Here is a 25,952-nt window from a genome sequence, read left to right as displayed (position 1 = left end):
TATTGGTTTATTTGATGACAAATTTATATTGCCTGGGGGCAGGGCAGATACTATGGAGTTTTTCAATCCAAGTCCATTTTGCAGTGCACCAGATCAGCTTCCCAAAAAAAGACAACTGAATGGTAAGAATCCTTATTAATCTTGTAAAATAATATATTGCTTAATGCAGCAACACCTTCCCAAAGCCTTTGCACTCCATTCCCAAGGCTGACAGTTATGCTGGTTAACAGAAAAAGCAGCAATCATCTTTTAGGTACCTGTTCTCATGTTCTTGCAGAACTTGATAGATGCTGATAAGAAAAGTTTGATTTTTAAAACTCCCCATGACACAGTCCTTGTAGATGCGGAACTCAGCAGCGGTAACAGCTTCTCCTTCTGGAATCTGGGAGAGATTAAATTTGAATTCCTTGTGGTGCTGTTGGTGAGGTGTAAACTCCTTGTCATATTCAACTGCAAAAGAAAGACATGGGGATTGTGACAAATTAAAATTAAAAACTTGAATAATGTCTGTATTCTGCTTTTTACTCCTTTAAAAAATGCATGTAATTTACTTTCCAAAGATGGTCTTAGTAAATATGTCTCAGGAAATCCTAAGTTTTGCAAATATTTCAGTTACAACGTTCAGTAAAAAAAACCTAACGCCTTTCTCTGACCAAAGCCTTGGAAATTTCTGCACTTATTAAATAAAATCAGCTTTGACAAAAATGTGTAACTGCATTTTAGCCTCATTTAAAGCATTCTTTAAGTCAGGGCTCTCTTAACTTCTCAGTGACTGAAGGCCTGCAGTGGTATATCCTATGGGCTGCTTGCCACAGCTGCATGTGGTGCTGATTTGGTTCCCTCCCTCACAGCCACATTGTGTACACCAGTGCACCACATGCAAAGTACTAGGTCCACCAAACCCCCTGGCCATGGGCTCCCTCAGCCCTGCAGGCCACATGGCACCTCTCTGCCCCCACAGATGATGGTAGGCAGCAGAAGCTGAAGGAGGAATGGGGAGCTTCGAGACTCCAGCAGCAGCAACAGAAGTGTAGCGGGCAGGGAACTGAACTGGGAGCTCCCTCAAGCTAGGGATAGACATTCAAAAAGCCTGAGACTGAATTGATTCAATCTTTGCAGGTTTGTCTAATCTGCCTATGCTGAATCAGTTTGTAACCGCTCGGACATCCCCTCTGGACTGAAAACATGCTGGCACGTGCCTGCAGTAACTCAGGCTAGAAGCCAGGGAGGGGCACTGGAGAAGCCCTCCCTTCCCTTCCACAGTGCTGAGCTGAGGGGGGCATGGCCAGGCCCCAGCAGGATGCTCTGATTAGGGAGGGGCTCCACCCCTTGATAACACAGTATTTATCAGCTCTGTTATCAGCATTTATCAACCCATCAGAAAACAAAGCCTTGCTCATTAGTTCAAGCTCTTTTTAAACAGCTTTTTCCAAAGGAACGAACACAGGGACATTACCAGCTACCTGCTAATTAGCTCCAAAAAGCTCTAAGCAGACACTGTCCTGTCTGTCTTACACAGACCTCTTAGCCTTATCAAGCATACCACACGCTGGCTACAGTCCATGTTGTGTGAGAGAGGAGGAAGGGTTCCCTGCTTAAGCAGTGGGGGTGGCGGGGAGGGGGGGAAAGCACAGGGAAGCCAGGCAGATCCTGCTGTGCCTGCAAGTGTCTGCTGGAGCTCCAGCCAGGGAGCAGAGGGGAGGGGCCTGCCCAGGCCAGAGAGCATGCCCAGATGCTGGGGAAGTCTGGTTTAACTTAAACCAGGAAGCGGTCTGGGATAGACATTGCATAAACTGGTTTGACCCGAAGCAGTTAAGCCTGATACTACATTCAGCCAGGTTTATCTCAAAGCGGTTTCAGCCATTTTCAGATTGGTTTATGTGCACTGAATGTCTGTCCTGTTACAGGTTTAAACCAGTTTCCTGATCACTTAAACCAGTTTACGTGTAATGTCTGTCTCTAACCTGAGACCACATGTGGCCTGTAGGTTGGTAGCCCTGTTTTAAGTGACCTTTAATTTCTACAGCACTTTCTAAGGCACCTTACAACATTCATTAAGATTCACTACCACCTCCTCCTCCTCCCAGGGAAAGGAGATAATTCTCTCCATTTTGTTGATGGGGTTATTAAGGCATAGATCAAATTAAGTGACTTGTGTAAAGTGGACAATGAGGGAGCAGACAGCCAGTGTCCTTCTTGGTACCTAAGCACTCCTGTAGAGGTGCACAGGGCAGCATCAATGCCTGGGCTGTGGGCAGCAGCAAAGGCCAGCAGCACAGTGGTTAAAATTTTTGCATCACACCTTTAACTCAGCACCTGGGACTGGTGCCCTGGTTGCCCACTTCCCCCTTAGGTATAATACTGGTCTGTGCCTTTGGATATGCTTTTGTAGCAGTGTGGGGTTCTCTTTACATTTTTATGCTCTGACACCTTGGATACCTTCATCATGTTTTATGCTAGATTGAAATTCATCCATTTTGTTTGAGTGTTGAGCTCTTGATTTACTATGATAAATTTATTTAAAATACTTACAAATTACAAAGATTTAAAAAAATGCATCCAATAGAATGATTCTGGCTGGTGGCACTGAAACAGGAAATGCCTTTAATAAAGAAGTCAGTGTAATGTTCTCTGTGTGGAAATGGTAACCATGGATCAGGGATGGTTATTTTTCAAAATGACACTCAATTTTTTTTCTTCTTTTTAATATGTCCACTTGCTTCTACTTCAAAAGAGACACTGTACCACTTCTGCCACCCCATATTCCATCAGTTTAACTGATTTCTTATTCATCTAGGAACTTATTGTAATAACATCTGGAGGCCTCAAAGTTCCATGGAATTATCTTCATAACATCCTGGCAGATACAGGACATAGCTCCCTTCTTGTGAAATGGGGGTGACTTCACATGTAGACAAATTATGCAGCTTGTCTGAGGAACACAGGACATTTGTGGCAGAACAGGGACTTGAATCAATGTGCCCTGAGTCTCATTCCAATATCTCAAGCTCCCTCTTCCTAAGAAAAACACCTACAAATTAGCCATGCAAACACATTTTTCTACCTTCCACTTTTCCTTATTTACCCTCATCCTGCAATCCTGGCTTCCCCTCTGTCCTCTCCCTCTTACTCAGCAGCTGGGAGGAGTTCTTTCTTTTGAGATGTCTCATCTGGCTGGAACTCCAGCCCAGATCCCTTCAAGACACTTAGTCACTTTCTTCTCTTTGAAGCTTGCCCAGAAAATCTTTTCACTTCCAAATGACTGTTGTGGAAAATGTTCTGGTCCTCTGCACTAAAGAAACTAAATAGAAAGAATGTTATGAGTAGGTGAACTTGCAAACTGTGATCGTGGATTGGTGTGCTAAAATTGCCCAAGATCTCAATGTCATTAAATACTAATTTGAGCAGTTTAGAAATTTAACCAAGTGAAAGAGCAGATCCCTGACTGCAAAGAGATTGAATCTGGCCTGGGAAGAACGTCTGATCCATCCTGAAGCAGGGAAGCCAATTCTCTTTGCTAGAATAGAGGCATGGAGGAGTAGAAGCATGAAAACACAGTGCTCCAGAATGGCTGCCAGCTTCTCTCTCAGCAAACAAAAGTGCAGTCTAGTGTTAACCCTCTCACAGCCACTCTTAAATTAGAAGTAGCTTTTCAATTTCAGAAAGACTGTGAAAGGGTTAACACTGAACTATGCCCCTCCTGTTTGTTGACAGGGAAAGCGAAGCTATCAGCTATGAAAAAAGCTACCTCTAGGGCATAACTGGAAAAAATTGTTTGTATAAGCTGCCTTCCAAAAACAATGTGCATGCCATATCTGAGGGTATGTGGGGTACATGAAAACATATCTTTCACTGGACCAACAACATAGTTGGGAGAGAAGTTTTGGGGCACAAAGTGCTCCGTGGGTTTATACTGCCCCTCCTTTAAGTGTATATTTTCAATTAAATTTTAGTGTTAAACGAGTATCATTTTTTACCTAGTATTTAACCTAAGTTGCATCTGCTGTTTTCCCAGACCTGAGGAAAGACATTCTACAGTTTACCCAATAAAAGTTATTACCAATCAAATCCTGCTTTTCACATATTCCTTGGACCATCGTAACTAAAACACGATGACTATACAGCATGAAGATCATCATCTAACTACCAATTGTTGCTTTAAAAGGCTTTGTTACACTTTATATGGGATTATAACCATCATCTCTCATCAACTGTCCATACTGCCCCAGAAGCATTCCATCTAGAAGCAACTTCCAAAGATAAAGGATTTGGAGTTTAATGTGCCTCTATAAGCAGGCCCTTCTTTATTTGTGAAAGGTGAAGTGTCTAAGCCAGGTATTTTGGGTAAGGAGAAGAAAGCAGGATGTGATCATTCAAGACGGTGAATCAACCAGACCTACACTGCCCTTATTTAGGCATGCTGCACCTGCAGCGCCTATGCTGCTAGCTGTTCTTAGATTCTACTTTAACAAGTGGCCTAACAAGTGTGAGGATATAACACTGTGGTCCCTTTTACTAAGGCTTTATGCAGAAGATGGGATTGGACCATGGATGACCAAGGGTGGATTGGGAAAAGCAAGGAGAGGAATGTGATAAAGAAGGAATGGGTTAAAAAAAAAAAAAGAACAGCCAGGGGAAAAAGTGATGGAGGAATATGAGTGACAATAGGAAAACAAGCAGGAGACAATAAAACTCAAATTTAGATAGGAAATAATAACAGGAACATTTATGACTCCTTCCAGTCACAGACAGGAAGTTCAGACTCAAGATCTGACTCAGTATCCACAAGTGCAGGAGTAAGAGTACAGGCCCACCTGACACGTGGTAGTAACAAAACAAAAACCAAAGGGGCAAGAAGGAAGGAAAGTGTAGGAGGATCACATTGTTTGGCATAAAGATGCATCTGGACTTCAAGTAAGAGAGGTGCTCTGGTATGGGTTTGGTATGGTCCACATTGTCCAGTTTAAAGGGGTATTAACTTGAGTTCCAGTCCAATTAAAGGCAGTTGCAGGTCAAACACCTGTTCATCAGTGGTTAGTGTTCTTCATGGACACATTCCTATTTTCTTTAAATGTTTTTTCCTCTATCCCAGTCACTGTGTGAAAGACCCAGACAAACAATGGAAGCTTCCTAGAATATCAGAGGATGGGGAAAAAAAGCCTCAGGAAGCTTGAATGAAGCAGCACAGCTTCTGGCTATGGATTTTCCCATGATACAAAGGAAGGTATTTTTTATTTCCTCATGAGATCAGTGAAATATTTAAGATGTATATACTCATTGCCCACTCATTAAGTTCAAACTATAAAAAATACAATTGCAACAGTTCTTCTCTGCAGGTTTGTTTGTTTTTATTAATACTGCTTTCTACCCACCCTGCTGGAAAAAAGTTGTTTAATCAAGTATTAGAAAAAATAAGACTCAAGACTGCTCAGTCTATAGTGCTACAGCATTACATTGTATCTGATGACCTCCCACTCAGAGTGCAAACAGGACATGCCAAAACTCAAGACAAGAACAGGATTCTTTCCTTCTTTTCTCAAGCTGCATACCAATTTTTTTTCTTCTCAATGTGAATCTGTTTAGGTTGGTGTGATCAGTGATTTGCAAAAGCCAAAAACCAATTTCTAACATGAGGCTTCTGTGTGCTCCTCCCAACTTTATCAGCCAGTGACAGAAGAGCAAACAAGGCAGCCTTATAGTCAGCAGGTTGAAAATAAGCATGATGCCAATTTTCATTCAGCCCCAGACACTGACTTGCGAGCAGAGAAGACCAAGTCTGTCTACAAGCAGATACCGTGGGATTGTGACAAAAGTTATAGTCTTATAGACATCAGAGTATGTTATGCTGAATAGTATTCATTTACTGTAGTAGCTTCTTAGAAACAGTACTGACATGTAGTGCTACAAATGAAGATGGGCCTGAGCTATCAAGAGTAAGGATGTTTGGACCTGAAATTAATTTGGCCTCACTACTGGGTCTGAATATTGTTAAGTTAGGTGTCTAACTATACGTAAAATATTCATAGAGAACATGTCAGTAGCCCTTTGCATTTGGTCTTAACAAACATCAATATCAATTAAAATACTGTGTGAATGTAACACTATGGCTGAGGATTTAAAAAACAGGAAAATCAAAAGTTAAGATTACTATGGTTATAGAGTTTCGTATATTTTAATTCTCAAGCAGTGCTGTTTTTGGCACAGAATATCCTTGGTTAAAAATAATAACCGAACACTTCTAACACTTTTAAAAGCACTGGACAAAAGTTAATCTAGTGAAAAAGAAAAACAGATCACATCATGAAATTAAACATGAACTGTTTACTTCAGTGACCCTATCATCATATTTTCATTGGCGTGTGTCACATGCATCTTGAATCATAGGATATCCAAGTATAGTAGAGTGATATGGTCATTGAACTATAATTCTCCTCCCAGTTACTGATATTTTCTTAATTTTTGTAGATTTTTTTCTTTTTCTTATTCCTTCATAAAGCTACTTAAGCACAAAACAAAGAACTAGCTCTTATTCAGAAAATCCACCACTGTCAATTTTCCTATTTTTATTATTACGTTTTGCAGGACTTGGGGTTTTTCTTAAGGTTCAAGATCCTGAAGTTAGGTGACTGTGTGAGAGAAAATTTCAGGGTTTGAGGCAACTTGGATATTTTCAGAGAAAGTTTCTAGCTTTTGTGGTTGCACAGGAAAAGCCTGCAAACAAGAATGTGAGCACTTGCTGAAGACAAAATTCCAAAGGCAAACCACAAGGACTCAAAATTTATCTTTCAGTTTAATAATTACTTTGAGGGGTGAGGAGGGAAAACTTGAGATTTATGAGTGTTTAGGGTTGATAGCAAGATGTTCATCCTATCCACAGCCAAGCTGACATTTAAGAAATTTTTGTACACCCATAACTGTCAGAGGACCTAACAGGCAGCCCAGCCTGGACTAACTGCCTGGCGGGCCACACTTTCCTGGGGCATGGACTGGCAATCCTAACCCAGCAAATGACTCCAGCTGGCCACTGTCTGGTTGCCCAGAGGGAGAGCTTCCCCATTTGGCTCCAGCTGTGGCAACAGTCCAGCCAACAGTTTTGATTAAGTTTGGCTTTGGTAAGCCTCTCTGCTCCTGTGTTCTCTGGCCTTCCTGGTTCCTGACCCTGCTGGGTCTCTGTTCTCGGACTCCAGCTTGTAGATTTTCCCTTGGATCTGGTAACTTGGTTTCTGATTCCCAGACCCTGACCTTGCCTGTGTTTTGCACTCCATCTCTGAACTTCCCTTTGGATCTGGTAACTTGGTTCCCAAACCCTGACTCAGCCTATGTTGTAGACTATGCCTTAGCTTCTGCTTTTTCTCAGTGGCCTAACAACTAAGCCAGACAACCTATAACCTGGTCCTTTACAATCAGTTTAAGAAATACCTAGTGGCCACATCTATAAAAGACACTGACTGACCAGTTGTTACTGTGCAGTCATTTAGTACTTGTATAAGCAAGTACTAAATGACTGTGCAGTAACTGGAGTTACTGTGCAGTAGTGTCGCTGAACAGCTTTTTAATGACACTGACTGCGCACTAACTTGTTACTCCTGCACAGCGGCATCATGCCACGCTTCCTGCCACATGACACTATTGTGCAGTAGTAACAAGCTACTGCACAGTCGGGGTCTCATATAGATGTGGCTACTGTGTATGAAAAATCCCTTTTATTAATTGCATCTGTAAGTGCTACAGGAACCACAGGCAAAGAAGTACAGGCTATTTTGAATACCTGGCTCAAAGTCACAGCACTTAACCTTTATCTTGCTACTGCAAATTTTTAGGGCTTTAGAATAACCCTTGAAGTCCCCAAGTCCCCATCCCACTCTGTAAGTCTATGCTGTATTTCAAAAACATTTAGTTTGAATTAAACCTGGGCTGTCCAACTGGTAGCCCACAGGCCACATAAGGGCTATAAGGGGTTAACTTGTGGTCCCTTGGGTTTGCACCTGGCTCCATCACTCAGAGTGCAGCAGCAGTTGGGGACCTTCAGACTCCCCTTTCCTCCTGTGGCTTACATTTCCTGTTCTGCCCTGAAGGGTATGGCACTGCCTGCAGTGCTGGGGGAGCCCTTGGCCACAGAGCTGAAGGTAGGGACAGGGCAATCATGCCTGCAGTGCAGTATGGGGGAGTGGTGCCTACATGGCATGCGGCCCAGGGGGCCAGTGGCTTGCACTGGTGCAACCCACAGTGTTGTGGCCCCTGGAAACTGGACAAGCCTGAATTAAAAAATCATTGCCTTTATCCTGCAAAGGCAGGACAGGGTAGCACCTTGTTGGAGACTAAGTGCTTCACAGGGGCGTAAGTTTTTGTGGGCAACAGTCTACTTTGTCAGATGCTGTGAATAAGAATGAAACTTTGTCCTCAAAAAGATGTCCATGGCAGACAGGAGATTATGACCTCGCTGAAGCAGAAAACGAGAATAAAGCCTCAATACTATGGGATTAAAAACATTTATCCAAGTGAAATCGGGGCGGGGGGGAAGGAAGGGAATGTGTGCATGCTGGTCATAAACTTTTAATTAATGTTGGTCACGTTCATGACAACTAAGACACCCTACATTTAAACTGAGAAAAGCAATGGAGTTCAATCTTCTATTTTGTCTCTACCTTCATCCCACTGCACCCCATGGAGAAAGGCTTGGGAAGTCTTGAACACTGGAGAATTACTCATGACAGTAGTATACAGCATAACAATTATCTAACAAGCAGGAGAGTTAGACAGTGATAGCCTTAAAAATAAAACAGATCTAAATACAGGGAGTGGGAGTTTTCTGTGTTTTTCCTTCTTAGAAATGCCTCCTATGTCACATCTTGTCTGCCTTGATTTGAACAGGATCCAGGACTTGTTTTGCAATACCATGTCTTTTGGATCAACCACGCAGTTGAAAGAGATGTTAGACAAACTTCCAGGCACACAATTCCCTTTATCAGGTGAATTTACACCAGATGAAGATCTGGCAGTCTACACATAAGCTCTGGGTGCCAGAAAAAAAATGATCCAGGAAAAATCACACATTAATTCAATCCTAGTGTAATTATGGAGATGAAATGTAAACAACAGCAAACTGATCTCTAAGCATAACCTTCTATGACACATCTTAAAAGGGGAAAGGGCCTTTTTATCTTAAAAACATAATCAAGCTATTCTTTGTGCTGGGAAGCAAGCTGGAACTAGCTAGTAAAATCAGATTAAGACCAATAATTGCACAACATCTTACTTCCAAGATTCCTGAACCACAGACATTTCTGAAAGCAGAAATCACAAAAGTACCATGCATGTAGCACCCACAAAAAACAAGAAAGTGCTAAAATCCATTTGCATAGCATGGACAGAGATGCTTATTGTATAGTCAGTAATTTTGTTTTGTGTTGCATGTTAAAATCCTATTAGCATCTTCGTTCATTTTCACTAATACTAACATAGAAAGACAAAAATAGCCCATGGCCCCACTCAGCCTATGGGGGGGCTAATCTGCAGTCTCTGGGCTCCCCTTGGTCGCTGCTCCCCTCATTCCTCTGGCCGCTACTGCAATCAGAGTCTGCAGGCTCCCTCCCTTCTCTAGTTTTTAGTTTCTGTCCTCCACCAGGCAGTGGGGCAGAGCAGGGTAGCATGGCTTAGCACAACCTACAGTACTGGGGGAGCAACAGGGGATCCTGCAGCCAAGAAGGAGAGAAGACAGGGAGGCTGCCTGTCCATGTGTACTGAGCAGCAGTGGGGGAACCTACAGTGATAAGGCGAGCTTTCAGCTGGGGAATGGGCGGGGGTGTGTGCAGAGAGGATAGGCCCTGTTGGTGTGGTGCCCATTGTGTGCAGCCCTGGTGGTTCAGAAATTGTACAGTCCTGATATAAATGATGAAATACGGGAGGTCAGGATAACCAGGATTGTAACTTATTGGGGGGACTCTATGGCTGGGGACAAAAGTTACACATAAACTGGTTTAAGTGATCAAAAACTGGTTTAAACCTCTAACAGAACAGAAGTTCAGTACACACAAACCAGTTTCAAAATGGCCAAAACTGGTTTAAGATAAACTTGGTTGAATAGTTTCAGACTTACCTGATTTGGGTCAAACCAGTTTATGAAACTCCTGTCCCAAACCACATTGCTGATTCCAGGTAAATCATAGTCCTCCAGCATGCTTTGCAGCCCTGGGCTGGGCTGGGCTGTCTGATCCAGCAGCGAAAGGTTGGGAGTGGAAGGCAGGCACTGCCCCCCACCAGCAAACCCCAGCTGGGGTCTGGGCCAGGGAGAGGGTTAAACTTCCCTTCCCCTGAGTATGGAGCTGTCCTGCCCTGCTAAACTTACTGCTGGCTGCAACTGTGGACTACAAATTCCAGAGGCACCTGGAAGCAGGAAGGGGAAGTGATGAGCAACCCTGCATAGTCCAGCTACTGTGATTCTAAACTGCAAATCCTAGAGATCTTGGGGGCAACAGGAAGAGGAAGTGAACATACAGCCCATGCTGGCTACATGCCAGAGAGCCATGCACTAGCTCCCCCCCCCCACAGCTTCTGGGCTGAGCCACTGCAGGCATGTGGCTGCATTTTCTGAATCAAAAGTGAATGTCTGTCCAGTTGTTTCTCAGTTTAATCTCTGCAGTTTAGACTAACCTGCAAAAAGCCTCAAGCTCTTTGACTGTAGTTAGCCCAGAAAAGCTAGACCTATGGGAGTCGCTAGGAACCACTACAGTTTGGTCCTAAGAAGACTTTCCATCTACAGTGACCTTGTGTATTCCACTGCAGTTCCTCCACAGCTTTTAAACACAGGTGTTCAGATGAGTACCTTTTACAAATCCTGATGATCACATACCTACCATGGATCCTGTCACACCAACACGGAAAAAACACCCTTGTACCTAAAAGGAATGTATATTCCTCTGTTTTAGAGAAACTAAAATGGTATATCAACAGAATGATTGTTTGCCTTTTTGTCTCTCTATCAATGCTGTTCACCCATAAACCTAGGACAGATATTTTAAAAATGGAAAATTGGATTTAGTGAACAGAAATGTTTCATATTCTGTGTCCAGGTAAAATGCTATTAAAGTACTCTGACTCTTTTTAAATGACATCTGTATTTCAGATTTAGGTTTCAGGCCTATGTAGATAATGTTTCTAGAAAGATCCATGTTGTCACTTTGATGAAACGTATCAAGACTGGTAGACAAAGCTGCAGCCACAGACAAAGGAGTAGGTGGACTTTTCTACCGCTCCTCTCTCTCCTGATATTTTTGCCTGTTTGCGCCTACTTCTGTATCCATATAATAATTACATCTCTCACTTAAAGCAGTCTCCTGCTGTTCCCTGCAGTTCTCATCCTCCAGGCTGGATGCAGGGTCATGCCATATTTCCTGTTGAAATCATCATCAAAATGGCAGCTCCCTGGGATTACACAGCTGCCCAAGTCATATCAATAAGATTTTGAAACATTTTCAGGAATTTTTAAATCCGGCGTAGCAATTTCCTGGCTTATCTCACAATGTCTCATGAAATTGTCTCCTTCTGTAGGAATTTAAGGCAGTCCAAACTATTCCACTGCAGTTTTGATTTAAATTTCAAAACAAAGTCATGCAAAGTAGAAACTGTTTTTTTGTTTGTGTCCTTTTCGCCTTTCTCCCCTTTTTTACTAAGGAGCTTGAATTTTATACGTGTGACTGTGAATCAATCAGCGGCAAATAGGAAAGCCAGCAATGTTAAAAATGTTTGCAAATTAGGTTATATGCTTTCATTCTCTTGAGCTTGAAGCTCTTGGCATTATAAGCAGGTTTAGTTTTTTGTTTTATAGGCCAGCTGAGAGAGATAACTCTGGAACAGAATACAGTCCCACTCTGTAAAATTGTAGTTCAGGGCATTTAAGATTTTATAAATTATTGCAAATGTTTAATCCAGCATTCAAGAAAAATTGTCACTCAGTAGAATACAAAAACAGCATAGCGATAGGCTGTTGCTCAACAAAATGTGCTTTGCCATCTCAGTCTCCCATATGGCTGAGCAAGGATTAATAATGTTATAGAATTGACCCATCAGTCCACACACACACCTGGCTTTTTTTTTTTAACTTGATTAATCCTTAACAACTGGGCCCATCCAATATAATACTCCAATTCCAAGTTGACTGACTATAAATGTTTTCAACTCATCTAAGAGACACATCCAAGTAATACAAGATGGTGAGCACAGGGTCTTGTGAAGCAGTAGGATGTTTTGTAGAAGATAGCAATAAGAGAGAGGGAGGATGTCAAAGAAAATAGTGAAGAAACAGGGTAGGTATCAGAAGAGAAAGAGGAAAGTGAGACAAAACTATAGAATAATACAAAATAGCTATTTTTCCAAAGGCAGGAACTGTTGCCTTTAAGTGCAGAATGTGATGGGAGTAATAAAAAATGAAAGTCACTGGACTCACATGGCAGAGATTAAATGCTTTCAGAGCAGGTCTTGTTCTTTATACTAAAGACAAGTCATGTAAAGGCTACAGAATCACCACCATTCACAAAGCTCAAGACAGAGCAATCATGATGTGGGGACAAAACAGTCTTGGTCACAAAGATTTAGGTATTGAACAGTTTGCCTCCTGAGGTCAGCCTTAACACAGAGTTTGATCACTTTCAATGGGCACTACAAAAAAAACATTCTCTCCACCAACATGTTGCTGCTACAGCCAAATTTACTGGAGAGAAGGAAGGAAGGAAACTGGGAATGGAGGAGAGAAGAGAAAACCCATGCATAACCTCCTTTGCCAGCAAAGGAAGAGGACTCCTAGTTCACTATGCGCCTCATCCTGCAGCCCTGATTACATGGAATAGCAATGTAATGGATCAGTAGAAAAATAATCAGAGCGCTACAATTCTAGAATGCATCACTCTTAGATTAAGTAATGTCCTCCAATTATTTCTCAAGGAAGACTTGGGTTATATATTAGGGAGAACTGTCTAACTCCTCGAGTTATTAAGCACTGGAACAGATTGCTTAAAGAGCTTGGGGAATCTTTGTCACTGCTTTCAGTGCAGGTCAGACAAATATTTGTCTGGGATGGTTTAGACAGGAATGATCCTGCCTTGAGCAGGGGCATGGACTAGATGATCTTTTGAAGTCCCTTCAGCCCTATTTTTCTGCAATTTTTGACTGCATTCACAAAGTTTTAGAAGTTATTTCCTTGACTTACATAACAACAATTCCCCATGAAAGCATTAGTCTATACAGATTGCTCATTGGCCTGCATTCGCTTACAGCACAAACAGACCCCTGAGCCTCCACTGACTTCTGAACACGTCTGACTACAGGAGAAGGACCTTGCTTTGTATGTAATACAGTTCCAAATAGAAAGTTTGAGTGCTGGAAAGTGGCAAGTTGAGAGTTCCTTTAGAGTCTGTCTTTAAAACAATGCTATCTCAAAATATAATTTGAATTTTAACCCATGCATACAACAGAGTCTGGCTTTCAGTTTAAAACTAACTCAAAAATAGCTCACTCATCTAGGAAGATACCCTAAAAATTGAGTGCTACTGATGCTGGTACATGTGAAGCACTGGACACTCACCTACACTGTGCATCTAACATGCTGCTGCTTGATGGTTGTTTTACACTGCACATGGCTGCTTTCATTTGAGCTAGGCTAGCTGAGAAGATTTCACTCCAACTAATGTTGTAGTAAAAACAAGCACTTAAGCACATACATTCCCCATTTATACACACAATAGGAATGATGTGGCCAACATCATTCAAAGTTTCCTTCTGCTTCTCTTAGCAAGTGCCTCAAGAGTTCAGCCTTCATGCCCCTCCTGTTATTCACTCACTTGCCAATTATGCCAATGGGAGGTAGACTGTGGGCTGGGTTCTTTCTGTGAAACCCTGTCTACAAGGACCAAATGAAGACAACCTAAAATTATTTTCATAGACAAAATAATTTTTCAGTCATACATAACTGCTTTGATTTGCTAAAGCAGAGGTAAAAAGATCACTATTCTTTTTTTTTCTATTCCTCAGCTATCCATCATGTTCCCACAGTGTATCATTTAAGGATGATATTCATCCCCTACTGAGATTCGAGCATGGCCTCTGCCTAGGGTGAATACCTTCCAATTGGAAATACCTTCCAACTTTACCAATAACTTTGCTTTATTCTACTTCTTAAAAATACATCCCCCCTGTGACTAGAAACCTACTTGGAATGCTTATGTCCATTTCTTAAAGGAACTGGACACAGTGGCTCAATTTCAAAATCTGTTTGTAAGGCTTGCAGTTTGGGTTTTTGACTGAAGCTCACTATTCCCAACTCCATTAGGGAAAGTGTTTGGGGTGTGGGGATGGACAGGGACACAATGTTTTGGAAGCGATGGGGATTCTTAATTTGGATGAAAAGTTATGGGATAGAACAGCATCTGGAAAAAAATAAACATTAAATGTTACTAAATAGGCTTTGCAGAACATATTCATAGTCCAAATAGGTGGCTAAATTTTAACACAGTAGCATAGTTCAGCAGACACCTTAGTAATATCCAGCAGGAAAAGGAATATCCCTTGCCAACTTCCTTCTCTGTCTCTCATTGCATTCACCAAATATACAAGTTACGCTCAGAAGCCAGACAATTAAAAGTAGAGGTAAACTGCACATGGCCATGGAAAATCTCAGGCCAGCTAATGGGAAATGAATAAACCTTAGTGTTGTGCTTTGGCTTTTTTTTTTTGTTTTTTATAAAGCATAGCCTGTCCTGGCTGTCAGCTAATCTAGATCATTTTCCTCAAATTATCAGGTTTCTGAAGATAAATTAAGATGACCAACCTCCCACAGAACACACAGCGTTCATCACAAAGTCACCAGAGAGCTGGTTGCCTGAAAATTAAGTTTTAGATATTTTCTATAGTGTTGGCTCTTGTTTTTCCTGTTCCAGCTGCTTGGTGACTTGAGCGGTCATTGCCACACCCAAATGCTTATAATTCAGCCCTGGTCATCACTGATCTTATTTTTCCTCCCTCTCCTAATAATGCCCTCATCTCTTGCCTTAGTTATATGCCATCCTCTGAGAAATAATTCCAAGGCTCTATCCACTTTAAATTTGTTTTTTTTAATACAATGATACCTGACTGACACACACTTCAAACTTATTTCTGCGTTGTCAAGCTTGAAGCATTTTCAGTGATGTCAATAACCAAACCAGGCAGAACAGAGGTTTTAGTTTATGACTCAATTGCAGTTATAAACAGTTTTGCATTTTTTTCTTAACAAATAATTAGTATCACAACAGAGTCATGCTGTAACTGACTGACAGAGATGAGAAGACTAGAGAATGATGTGCAACACCTGATTGTTTTGTTGTTATTTGTTAATTTAAAGAGATATTTAGAAAAATCCAGGGTTTAAAAGCCAGACTATCTGGCCAGCTTCTCCCACTGTTGATAAAAAAGAAGAGCTCTTGTTTCACCTCTTTATTAAGATATACATGGTAGAGTTTAAGTAAGCAAAATTAAAAGGAGTCTCTAATGCATATGTATTAATTTCTCTTTACCTCTGTGTACTCAGTCTTATTAAAACTAACTTTAATGTGTGGTGTTTTGGCACGTGCACATTTGAGAGCTGCAATAAAAGCATACACTTGTGGAGAGTGGAACTGCAGGTTAATACCATGTTTGCTCATTTAGAGAGCCTCTAGAAGTATTTGCTATCCTCAGTTTCACGTTTGCCTCTCACAAAGAGATAGTGGATTACACTGCATGCTGCATTGAGGAACTTTCTCCAGTTGGCATAGGGGAAAATCAACTTAAAATGTGTGACTACTAGAACTGATGTTATTAGCTCCAGCTACAGTCATGCTTGGAGAAGCTTCTAGCTAAGAAAGGGAAATCATGTAGTACTCAGAGAGTGACTGCTATGCACTTGATAAGTGGGGGTGAAGAAAGGATTTAAAAAAATGCTCTCCAGCACAATTGTCTCTGCCCATTAGAACACACCACAGGATCCCAAAACTAAAACCACACTGCTGTCCATTACACAGGAAAGAAATTACATTTACTTGTGTGAATATGAACACATTTGTGCTGTAACAAGACTGGGGACTATGCAAGCTCTAATCGGTAGGTGTATAAGCAAATATTTACTCCTGATCCAATCCAACACTTTGCGGTTTGTAAATCCCCAAGAAAAAAAAAAAAGTCAGCAGAGCAAAGCAGTCTAGACCACAGAATCTGGCTATTTTATGCTATTTAAAGAATTACAGGAAGTAGACCAGCGACAAGTTTTGTTTTCTTAAGAAGCCCATTACTGCCTGATGTATGCGCACTTGTGTCATCTAGGAAGAATCTTTTAAACATCGTTAGCGGGCCATGGCAGTAAAGAATCCCACATCCACAGAGCTTCAGTGAAGTATTGATCTACACCCTCTTTTAGGCTCTTTATTGGCCCAGACTTTATATCCTGAAAACACCATTAAGAGCTATTAACATTCACTGTACATTTTAAAAACCCTTTTTTAAGTGGGGGTGGGGAGGGGATTCAGAAATCATTAATACCAACCCCATTAACTTAAAAGATGACCAAATTGCTTAATATCTTTTGCCCCGTTTCAAATTGGATTGGGAACATTCATGACTGAGGGCCCCCCTCATTGTCAACAGTTCATAAGTGGAGGTTTAGATGGCTTTTGATTTGGAACTCAGCTAAAGCAGCTGTGCTTACTCTGTAAAATGGTCAAAAGGGTAGAGCAACGTAACTTTAGAGTCTAACAAAAAAGATTCATGGGATGAGTCAATGCATGGAAGGGATCTCAGGTGGCAAGCACAGAAGAAGAGGTACAAGATGTTTGTGGCACAGGTAAATGTTATATACTGTCTATTAAAAATGTCAATAAACATATACATGAAAACTGGAAAAAAATTGTTTCCAAAGGGTCTCTTCATTCTCTCTTCCAACTTCCATGTAATCTTTTTTCTTAATAATAATGCCCAACAGCCCCACTACACACACACACAGAAATTTTGTTTCAGTCAGTCAAAAAGTGATTTTTCATAGGAACTTGTTTGGGCCAAAAAAAAAAATCTCTGGACACAAGCCAGATACGTCATGTTTGTCCTCTGACCTCACTAGTCTCATCTCATTCCAAGATCACTGGGTTTGGGCAGATGCATTGAACATCCTGAACTAACCAAGGGTTAGTGTGGAATAAAGTTATTACCACCTATGATTTACAGTAATCATAAATTAGGTGTCTGCCTTGGCTTGTATAACTGAGCCCTGCCTGGATGATGTGGCAAGAGTATTGTAAGCAGAACTCTCTTTATATGGCTACTTGGAACAGTGAGAACTAACGGAGGATTGTTGAGGTGCTTTACCCATACTATTTGAGAACAGTGAAACTGACACCCCCCCCCCCCCAAAAAAAAAGTATTTTCCCCACATTCTGATTTTTCAGTGTTCAAAATTTCCATTTTTCTGACAAAGACTAAGATTATAAGGGTGGGACGATGGGTGATAGTAACCAGGTTCCTCAGAAGGTTTAGTCAAAAAACAAGTTTCCATTAAAGAAAGTACTAAAATCTAGCTTTGATGGAGCAGCTGCTCTACTATAAACATGGCTTCATTTGATTATATTCCACATGGGGAAAGCCTTGGCAAAGGACCTGCCCAGTTAATTACTTTACATAGCCTAAGTGAATGATCCACTTCTTTAGGGGCCCTGTGGCCAGACCTACGTTATTCTAATACTCCTGCAGACTACACCAGCTCCTTTTTGCCTTCCATGCATAACAAAAATTGTTGCTATTGATCTTTGAAGCCCTATATAGATTGAGTCCCATCTCCCTTCCCCCTCTCCCCAGGAAACTGTTCTCTCCATTCAGCAATACAGTGCTTGAGAGCTGCTAAAATACACACTACTTAAACTAAATATCTGGCATGGCACAAATTTATCCTTCAGGGAACCTGGCAAATCCCATACTTTTATTCACACTTTTACCTAAACAAGTGAAAGAAAATAAATTAATCTTTTGTTATGCTACTATATGACAAAGCAGCTGCAGCAGCTACTGCAAAATTAAAGTTGCAAACGACTTCCCATTATAAATCTATTCTATAAGCAAATTACCATATTTACTTGCATACCACGCTCATCATTTTCTCCACATCTTGAGCAGCAAGCTGATTTTTCTGCCCAAAATAGAAGCATTGAGACACTGTAGATGGCTGCAACTTCTTTTAATAGATTTTAGGGTCGGAAGGGACCTATTAGATAGAGTCTGACCCCCTACCCTGGGTAGGAAAGAGTGCTGGGTTTGGATAACCCCAGCCAGGTGTTTGTCCAATCTCCTCTTAAATACCTCCAAGGAAGGGGACAGCACTACCTCCCTTAGAAGCGTATTCCATATTTTGGCAACCTTCACTGTACATAATTTTTTCCTGATGTCCAATCGAAATTTGCTCTCCTTCAGTTTGTGGCCATTGTTTCTAGTTACCCCGATGGGCGCCCTGGTAAACATCATATCCCCTATTTCCTGCTGTCCCCCCCGGTGAGTTTGTAGACAGCCACAAGATCACCTCTCAGCCTTCTCTTACAGAGGCTGAAGAGATTCAGGCCCCTCAAATCGGTCCTTGTAGGGTTTTTTCTGTAGCCTTTTAACCAGACAGGCAGCCCTCCTCTGAACCCTTTCCAGGTTATCTACATCCCTCCTGAAGTGTGGCGCCCAAAACTGGATGCAGTACTCCAGCTGTGGCCTGACCAGTGCCACATAGAGGGGAAGTATCACCTCCCTAGACCTGTTTGTGATGAACCTACTCATACAAGAAAGAGTGCTGTTAGCTTTACTTATTACTTCATCACATTGGAGACTCATGTCCATTTTGGAGTTGACTACGATTCTGAGATCCCTTCCCGCAGTTGTGCTACTTAGAATGGCACTTCCCAGGCTATAGGATTGTTGATGATTCTTCCTCTCCAGGCGCAACACATGGCACTTATCTTTGTTAAACTGCATCCTATTCTGTTCAGCCCATTTCCCCAGCCTGTCCAAATCCACATGGATTCGCTCCCTGCCCTCTAGTTTGTTTACATGACCCCATAGTTTGGTGTCATCTGCAAAGTTTGGTGTCATCTGCAACAACACCAGACCTTTGGTGTCATCTGTAAGTTTAGCCTTTTCTTTCCTTTTCCTCCATAGAGGGGAAGAGCAGAGTCCAGCAGGCGCAATCTCGGGGAGAGGCGTGGGATTGTGTACTTTTAGGACCATTCCTCCTCCACCCAAAGTTTAAAACCAACTGCCTGGCAACAGCAGTGACATGTCTGTTCAGGCAGCTGCTGATCAGTTGACTTCATGGTTCATTATAATCTACCTGATTCCTGCTAAATGCTCTTCACTTAACAGGTGTCACTTAACTACTCCTGGTCTCTCTTCTCCTATTTCGTAGCCCTCCAGACTGCTTTTAACTCTTTCTAAAATCCTGGATCCACCCATGGAATCCAGTCTTCATCTGCAGCTACAGTTTCAGCTTTTGGCTGCACAGCTAAGAGCTGCTGACAGTTTATCTATGAAAAAGTTAAAACTGTGCCTTTTTCCTGAGAAGGAAAGGAAGGGCGAGTGAGGTGAAGATTAGGCTCTGTCCCTGCTCCAGGCAGCCATAACTCTAGAAAAAGCTTTTCTTCTTCCTTCTGCTTTCCTATAAACAAGATACACGTCTTATCTGGGGGCATGTGGTATGCAAGAAAATGCTATATACATTTTGCTATGTGGAAGCAAAAGAATTAAGAAGTTCCTTAGTCAATATTTATAGGACAGAAGAAAACCCGAGTTGATTTTAGTCAGCTAGGAAATGTTTGTTTCCATTTAACATCTTTGTAAATTTTTGGATCGTGATTTAAATAAAGTTAAGAATTTGTCTTACTCTAGAATCTTAGAACCACAGCAAAAATCAGAAACAGACATCACAGCAAAACAAAATGACTAACAAAAACCAGTGTGGTAAAGTGTTTTGCTATTGCTATCAGAATTATGAATGCATATAAAATTATAAAACCAATGCTGTGTGACACACATTTTCAAATATTCTGCATGCAAAGGAGGGCAATAGGTTAGTTTGAGATTTCTCTGGAGGCAGCATTAAGAAAGTGTGACTGCTTTCACTCTGAATATCCATAACCCCAAAAGATTTGTATTTTTTGTGAGATTAACCTTAACTTTGAATTTCCTGGGCTTGTAACTTCTCCTTTTTTAAATTTAACATTCTGGAAAGGTATTTATGCCTGTAGTGCATCTGCAACCTTAATTTCTACTTCATTAAAGTATTTTCTGTAAGTTCTTATGAGACCAACGCCCACTGAAATGCATGTGTTTTAATATTTAGAATTTAAATATACTTTTCTGTTGTATGTTGTGTTCCTTGGTAAAAAAAGTCATAACTACCAGCAATAAGAAACTAGAATAAACTGTTCTTTGAACTCATTTCCAATTTAGCTTCCTGTGTTGAATGAATTAATGTTTTTTCTCTGGCTTCTACATTATTAGAAACCATACACTGTTTTATTATTTTCTTCCTGTTAGTTCTGATATATAACAAATCTGCATGCACTTTAGAAATAGTTTATAACACTTTAAAACACTTTACAAACCTAAAAAGGCATTATCTGTAATTGCACATTAGATCCAACAATGCAATATTTTATTTACTAAACTCATCTTAATGATACCAACGATTAAAAAAAAAACTAGTATCTCAATGTAGGCTCCCAAATTAACACTCAAGCATTTAAAGTTTTTGGACGCATTGATAATTCTTACCAACTTCCAACATAGGAGTATAACTGTAGGCATTCAGATCCAGATCTCCAAAGGAATTGGAATGCCTACTTCTAAGGCACCTAAATACCATTGAGGACCTGGGTTCCAGTGTTAAAAACTCCATGTAAAGAGCTGCATGCAATATGACATTTGTAGCACACAGAAACAAATGTATTGCTTTGGAAAAAGCCACATCTAAAGCTGTGCAAGGAAGGGGATATTTCAAAAGCATGAATTTTTGTGTGAATCTTCGCTCATCCCAAATCGGAACACATGCAACAGTTCAAAATTGTGGCATAGAAATTCTTTTAAAAAATTGTTTCCAAAACTCTTAAGCAATACCTTCCAAATAAAAAAAATATTTAAAAAGCATTCCAAACAAAAAGGCCCACATAAATGTTTCTCACCTAATTTTTGCTGGATCATTCCAGATAGGGAAGGTGGAAGGAAAAGGTAGGTTACATGAGCCTGTGGATAGGAGAAAACATGATTGCCACCAAGAAGTGCATCGTTGAAATAAAAAGGGAAAACACAAAATATAAGGCTCCTAATTTAACTTCATGTTATTCAGAACACTTTTCATGAAAAAAAAAAAAATTATGAAACCAGCATGAGCTTGTAAAGTTTTTCTTTGAACAAAATCATGTTTATTTTTTTTTAATGAAACCAAGCTTAACCAGAAATTCCTCCAGTTCTACCTAAAGCCTAGGCTACATATTCTTGAGCACCATCTACTGGGCTTATAACTCTTTACCTATGTGCAGAAAAGGCACTCTGGTAACACCAGGTTTTGAAATTCTTGGCCTGTACACCCAAAACAAGAACACTAAGTAAGGTCTGAAGAGCTGAAGGGCATAGCCTACATTTCTCCAGTAATGTCATCTTGTGTTGGAACTCAGGAAACCTTGGGAGAAATCCATCTGCTGCCTCACCAAAGAACTGACCTGTGTTTTGCACATGGAAATTTGAAACAGAATCCTTGGATGTCCATACAGTTTGGGCACATCCAGTGGAGCAGGCTATTATGTTGTGGTGCAGGCAGAGTCATGGAATGCAAACAGCCTGCTCTGGTTTCAACAAGTGTTTTTTTTTTGGAGAGAACCCAGAAGTTAGGCTGATAAGGTTATTTTTAAGTCTCTTTATAGCAAACCTTCCACATTAATTTGTTAAATAACTACCAGAATTCTTGACAGTAGGAATGCAGGAAGACTTGGAGCCAGACCCAGATTAGTAAAGCAGGTGCCTCAATAGGAATTCAGTCAAATTTAATCACCCAGTTCCTCCAAACTGATCCAGTATGTCCCCCTCCCCAGACACACGCATGCATTCCACTGGCCAGAAAACCTGTGTGTACCCAAACTCTGGAGAGGGACAGGAGTTCAGAAACACCCCTGAGGACAGTGTTTCCTACTGGCTACCTCTCTCTGGCTTCCTCTCCAGTGCCAAGGCCACCTGAACCGCTATTCAGAGGCATCCAACATTCCCTGTTGCTGGAACAGATGGAATAAGGAGCCAAACCACCTCACTCTGTTTCTCTGAATCACCCTTCTGGGACCAGGTGCTTAATTTTTTCAACACGTCAACTTTTTTTTTTTTTTTTTAAGTTGGAGACCTCTCAGGGCCCAAACTGGGTTTTTCCTTAACTTCAATCATGCATTCAATACCAACAAACTGGGCACCAGAGTGTGCCTGAAGAGAGCTGCAGGATCAGAAAGGTTTTAGTGCATTAATTCAAGCAGTTCTCAGCCATCAGGACATCCTGACAAAGAACGTGGGTGTCTAGTTACAGCATTCAGATAGCAAACAGTGCAATGGACATAGTTTTATGGAAGTATCAAGGCTAGGGACAGAAACTACACAAACTGGTACAAATGATCAGAAACCAGTTCAAATCTGTAACACAAGAGAAGTTCACTGGATATAAACCATGTTCAAAATGGCCAAAACTTGTTTAAGATAAAACCTGGATGGAAGTAGTATCAGACTTAACTGATTTAGGTTAAATCAGTTTATTGAACTTCTATTCCAGATCCCCTCCAGATTCAAGTTAACTCTCAGTCCTTCAGCATACCAGAATTCACTTCCCTGACCCTCCCCCACTCTTGCAGGGTGGACGGACTAGCCTTGGTCCAAGCTGTCTGCTCCAGCAGAGCAGGGAGGCATACTCTAGTGTTCCCCAGATTCTGGCCTGGGCCACTGCAGTTATGTGGCTGCATTTCCAGAATCAAAAGGAAATGTCTGTTTAGTTGCTTCTCAGTTCAATCTATGCAACTTAGACTAACCTGCAAAGACTGAACTGATTCAGCCTCAAGCTTTTTCACTATCTGTACTTAACCCAAGACACTTACTGAAACTCACCCTCTCCAATTATACTGATCGGATGTGGAATTCTAGCTTAGTTGCTTATTGTTTTGGATGTCCAAAAAATCTGCAGTTCAGATTGAAATGTATGTGGTGTAAGTGTTTTGCAGCTTTCCTGCTATACTTTGCCTTTTTAAAAAGGAAATATTTTGTTGGAGAACTGTGACAAATCTATATTTTAAACACTAGTAGCATGAAAGCAGGACAGTTTAAAGCTGGAGAATATTTTACTCAATTTCTCACATCGCCCAACAAAACTGGCTGAACAGATCTTTATGAGAGTTTACCATCATTGCATGCAGCTGCCAAGTCATGTTTGACATCTGCCTTTTGAGCTGTGTGGGCTACAAGCAGTTTTGGAAGGATTTCATTTCATTTCAACTTATATTAGTGTTTATTTAAAATAAATCATAACAAAATCTTGGACAGGCAGGAGATAAAATTCTGATCCCAAATATTTATGTCAATCAAAATGTAATAACTGTAGAAACCAACATTCAGTTTAAAAAGAAAAACATACTTGATAATCAACTTCTGTATAGTATATTTCTCCTGTCCCCCTTCTACTCCTTAAACACACCTTCCATTTACAAACCTTGTCCACAGCAGAAGGGGCATGGCCACACCCCAGCCCAGACTAGCTGGAGGGTCTGCCTGGGCAGGTGGGTTGGGGAGGAGGTGCTTCTACCAGGTTGAGGATGGGGTGGGTAGTTAAACAGGTAGTGGCACTGAAGTCATAAAAACTTGAACAAGAATAGTCCTTTCTCTGAAGCGAGCGTGTATTGAACAGAAAGGAACAACCCTATGGAGTCCTGCTGGCTGTGATCACAGACTGCAAATCCCATAGGCACCTGGAAGCAGGAAGAGGAAGTGATGAGCTGCAGAGTTCTACTGCTGTGGGTTTGGACTGCAAATCCCAGAGACCTCGGGGGCAGTAGGAAAAGAAAGTGAACACGCAGCCTATGCTCAGATGCTGGGGGTCTCCAATTTAACTTGAACCAGAAAGGGGTCTGGTACAGAAGTTTCATAAACCAATTTGACCTAAATCAGTTAAGTCTTATACTACATTCAACCAGGATCATCTTAAACCAGTTTCAGCCATTCTGAAACTGGTTTATGTGCACTAAGCTTCTGTTCCGTTACAGGTTTAAACTAGTTTCTGAAGACTTAAACTGGTTTATGTGCAACTTCTGTCCCTAGCCTCGGTGTGAGAATGTCTATACTTAATCCATGATGTTTTGTATCCACTAGATTTATGAAGTGAAGTGAACTTCACGGGATACAAAAAACCATGGACTAAATATAGACATTGGTTTTATGGCACATTACAACCTACCTTCCTTCTGATAATCCCAGGTAACCTGCCTGCATTTTACCAGCTACATTCTATCACCAGGTCAACATCGCCCCTTTTCTCCCTACCTACTGATTGTCTCCCACAGCCTCTGATCCTCACTGTCATTCATTTGCTTTCTCACAGACCTGCATTTTGCATATTGGCTTCTTTTCCACCCAGGAGCATGTAAAACAACAGCAGACTCTCCCTCTGCCTGAAGAAGGGCATTTGTGCCTGAAAGCTTGCAAAGAACAATTTTTCCAACTACAGTAAAAGCCCTGTTTCCTGAGTGGGGAATAAGGGGGTGGTGGTAATCTAAAAATGCCAGTTACTTGAGGCATAGGGGTTTCCAGCCAGACACAGAGTGAGAGTGGGAGGGGGAGGGGGAAGGGGTGGCAGCGGCCACATGTGTGTGCAAGCTTCCCCCCCTCCTGTGTTCAGCTGGCTGGCCAGAAATTCTACTTAATAGAAATGTCAGTTAGTAAAATGCCTGGTAACATGGCTTTTACTGTATCTAGGTGATTTAATAAAAGATACCACATCTACCCAAAAAACCTTTCCTGCCTATGTCCATAGCCCAACATGGCTACAACCAACAACCCTAAAGTATGGGAGATCCTGCTTATGAACAGATTTCCCATTTGTTTTGTAGATGGCACAACAACTGTGTACGGAGGCTTGGTCCTTACACGAAAATGAGCCTCCCTTTACCTGTATTGACAAGAGAGAGGCAAGGAACTTGACTTGCTAAATAGGTACCAAAGCAGTAGAAGGGGAATCAGGACACAACTTTCTCTTGAATTCAAATTCCTCTTTAAGACCTACTTCCATGCCTTTCAAAATTAGCTAACTTACCAATTTGTTTTAAAAGAAAAAAATACCCAAGAACCTCATACCTTCTTTACTCCATCATGTCATGTGTGCTAGCTAGCACTTTCTGAGTAAGTGTAACCACTGGTTTACCCTTTCGACTTTTCCATTTTTGTCTCAATATTCCTTTTTAAGGCTTCACAATTGCCATTGCTTATACTAAATGTGGACCTAGTCTTCTTGGACTTTCTGAAGGCCTTCGACACTGTCTCTCACCCCATTCTTATTAAGAAACTGGAGGGCTGTGGTGTCGACACCCACACAGTCAATTGGGTTGCCAACTGGCTGGAGGGCCGCACCCAGAGAGTGGTGCTGGATGGGTCATGTTCGACCTGGAGGGATGTGGGCAGTGGTGTTCCGCAGGGCTTGGTCCTCGGGCCTGCACTGTTCAACATCTTCATCAGAGACTTGGACGAAGGGGTAAAAAGCACTCTGTTCAAATTTGCTGATGACACTAAGATGTGAGGGGATGTGGGCATGCTAGAAGGGAGGAATAGGCTGCAATCAGACCTAGACAGGTTACAGGGGTGGGCGGATGAGAATAGGATGGGATTCAACACCGACAAGTGCAAAGTGATGCACCTGGGGA

General features: G+C 41.4%; 1 protein-coding gene across 1 annotated transcript in view; it reads right to left on the bottom strand.

The window, feature by feature from the left end:
- Positions 1–25,952, bottom strand: part of BMP6 (bone morphogenetic protein 6) — a gene marked incomplete at its 5' end in the record, with an annotated part of 162,975 nt that overhangs the window by 37,021 nt on the left and 100,002 nt on the right. The window contains one exon of the mRNA XM_019518636.1: positions 258–450. Coding sequence (XP_019374181.1) covers positions 258–450 — 193 coding nt within the window. The remainder of the gene's footprint in view (positions 1–257; positions 451–25,952) is intronic.

The sequence above is a fragment of the Gavialis gangeticus genome, unplaced genomic scaffold (assembly GCF_001723915.1).
Source record: "Gavialis gangeticus isolate Ggan-Ray unplaced genomic scaffold, GavGan_comp1, whole genome shotgun sequence".
Taxonomy (NCBI): domain Eukaryota; kingdom Metazoa; phylum Chordata; order Crocodylia; family Gavialidae; genus Gavialis; species Gavialis gangeticus.
Note: the sequence above shows the minus strand (reverse complement) of the source record. Positions and strands in the feature narration are given on the sequence as shown.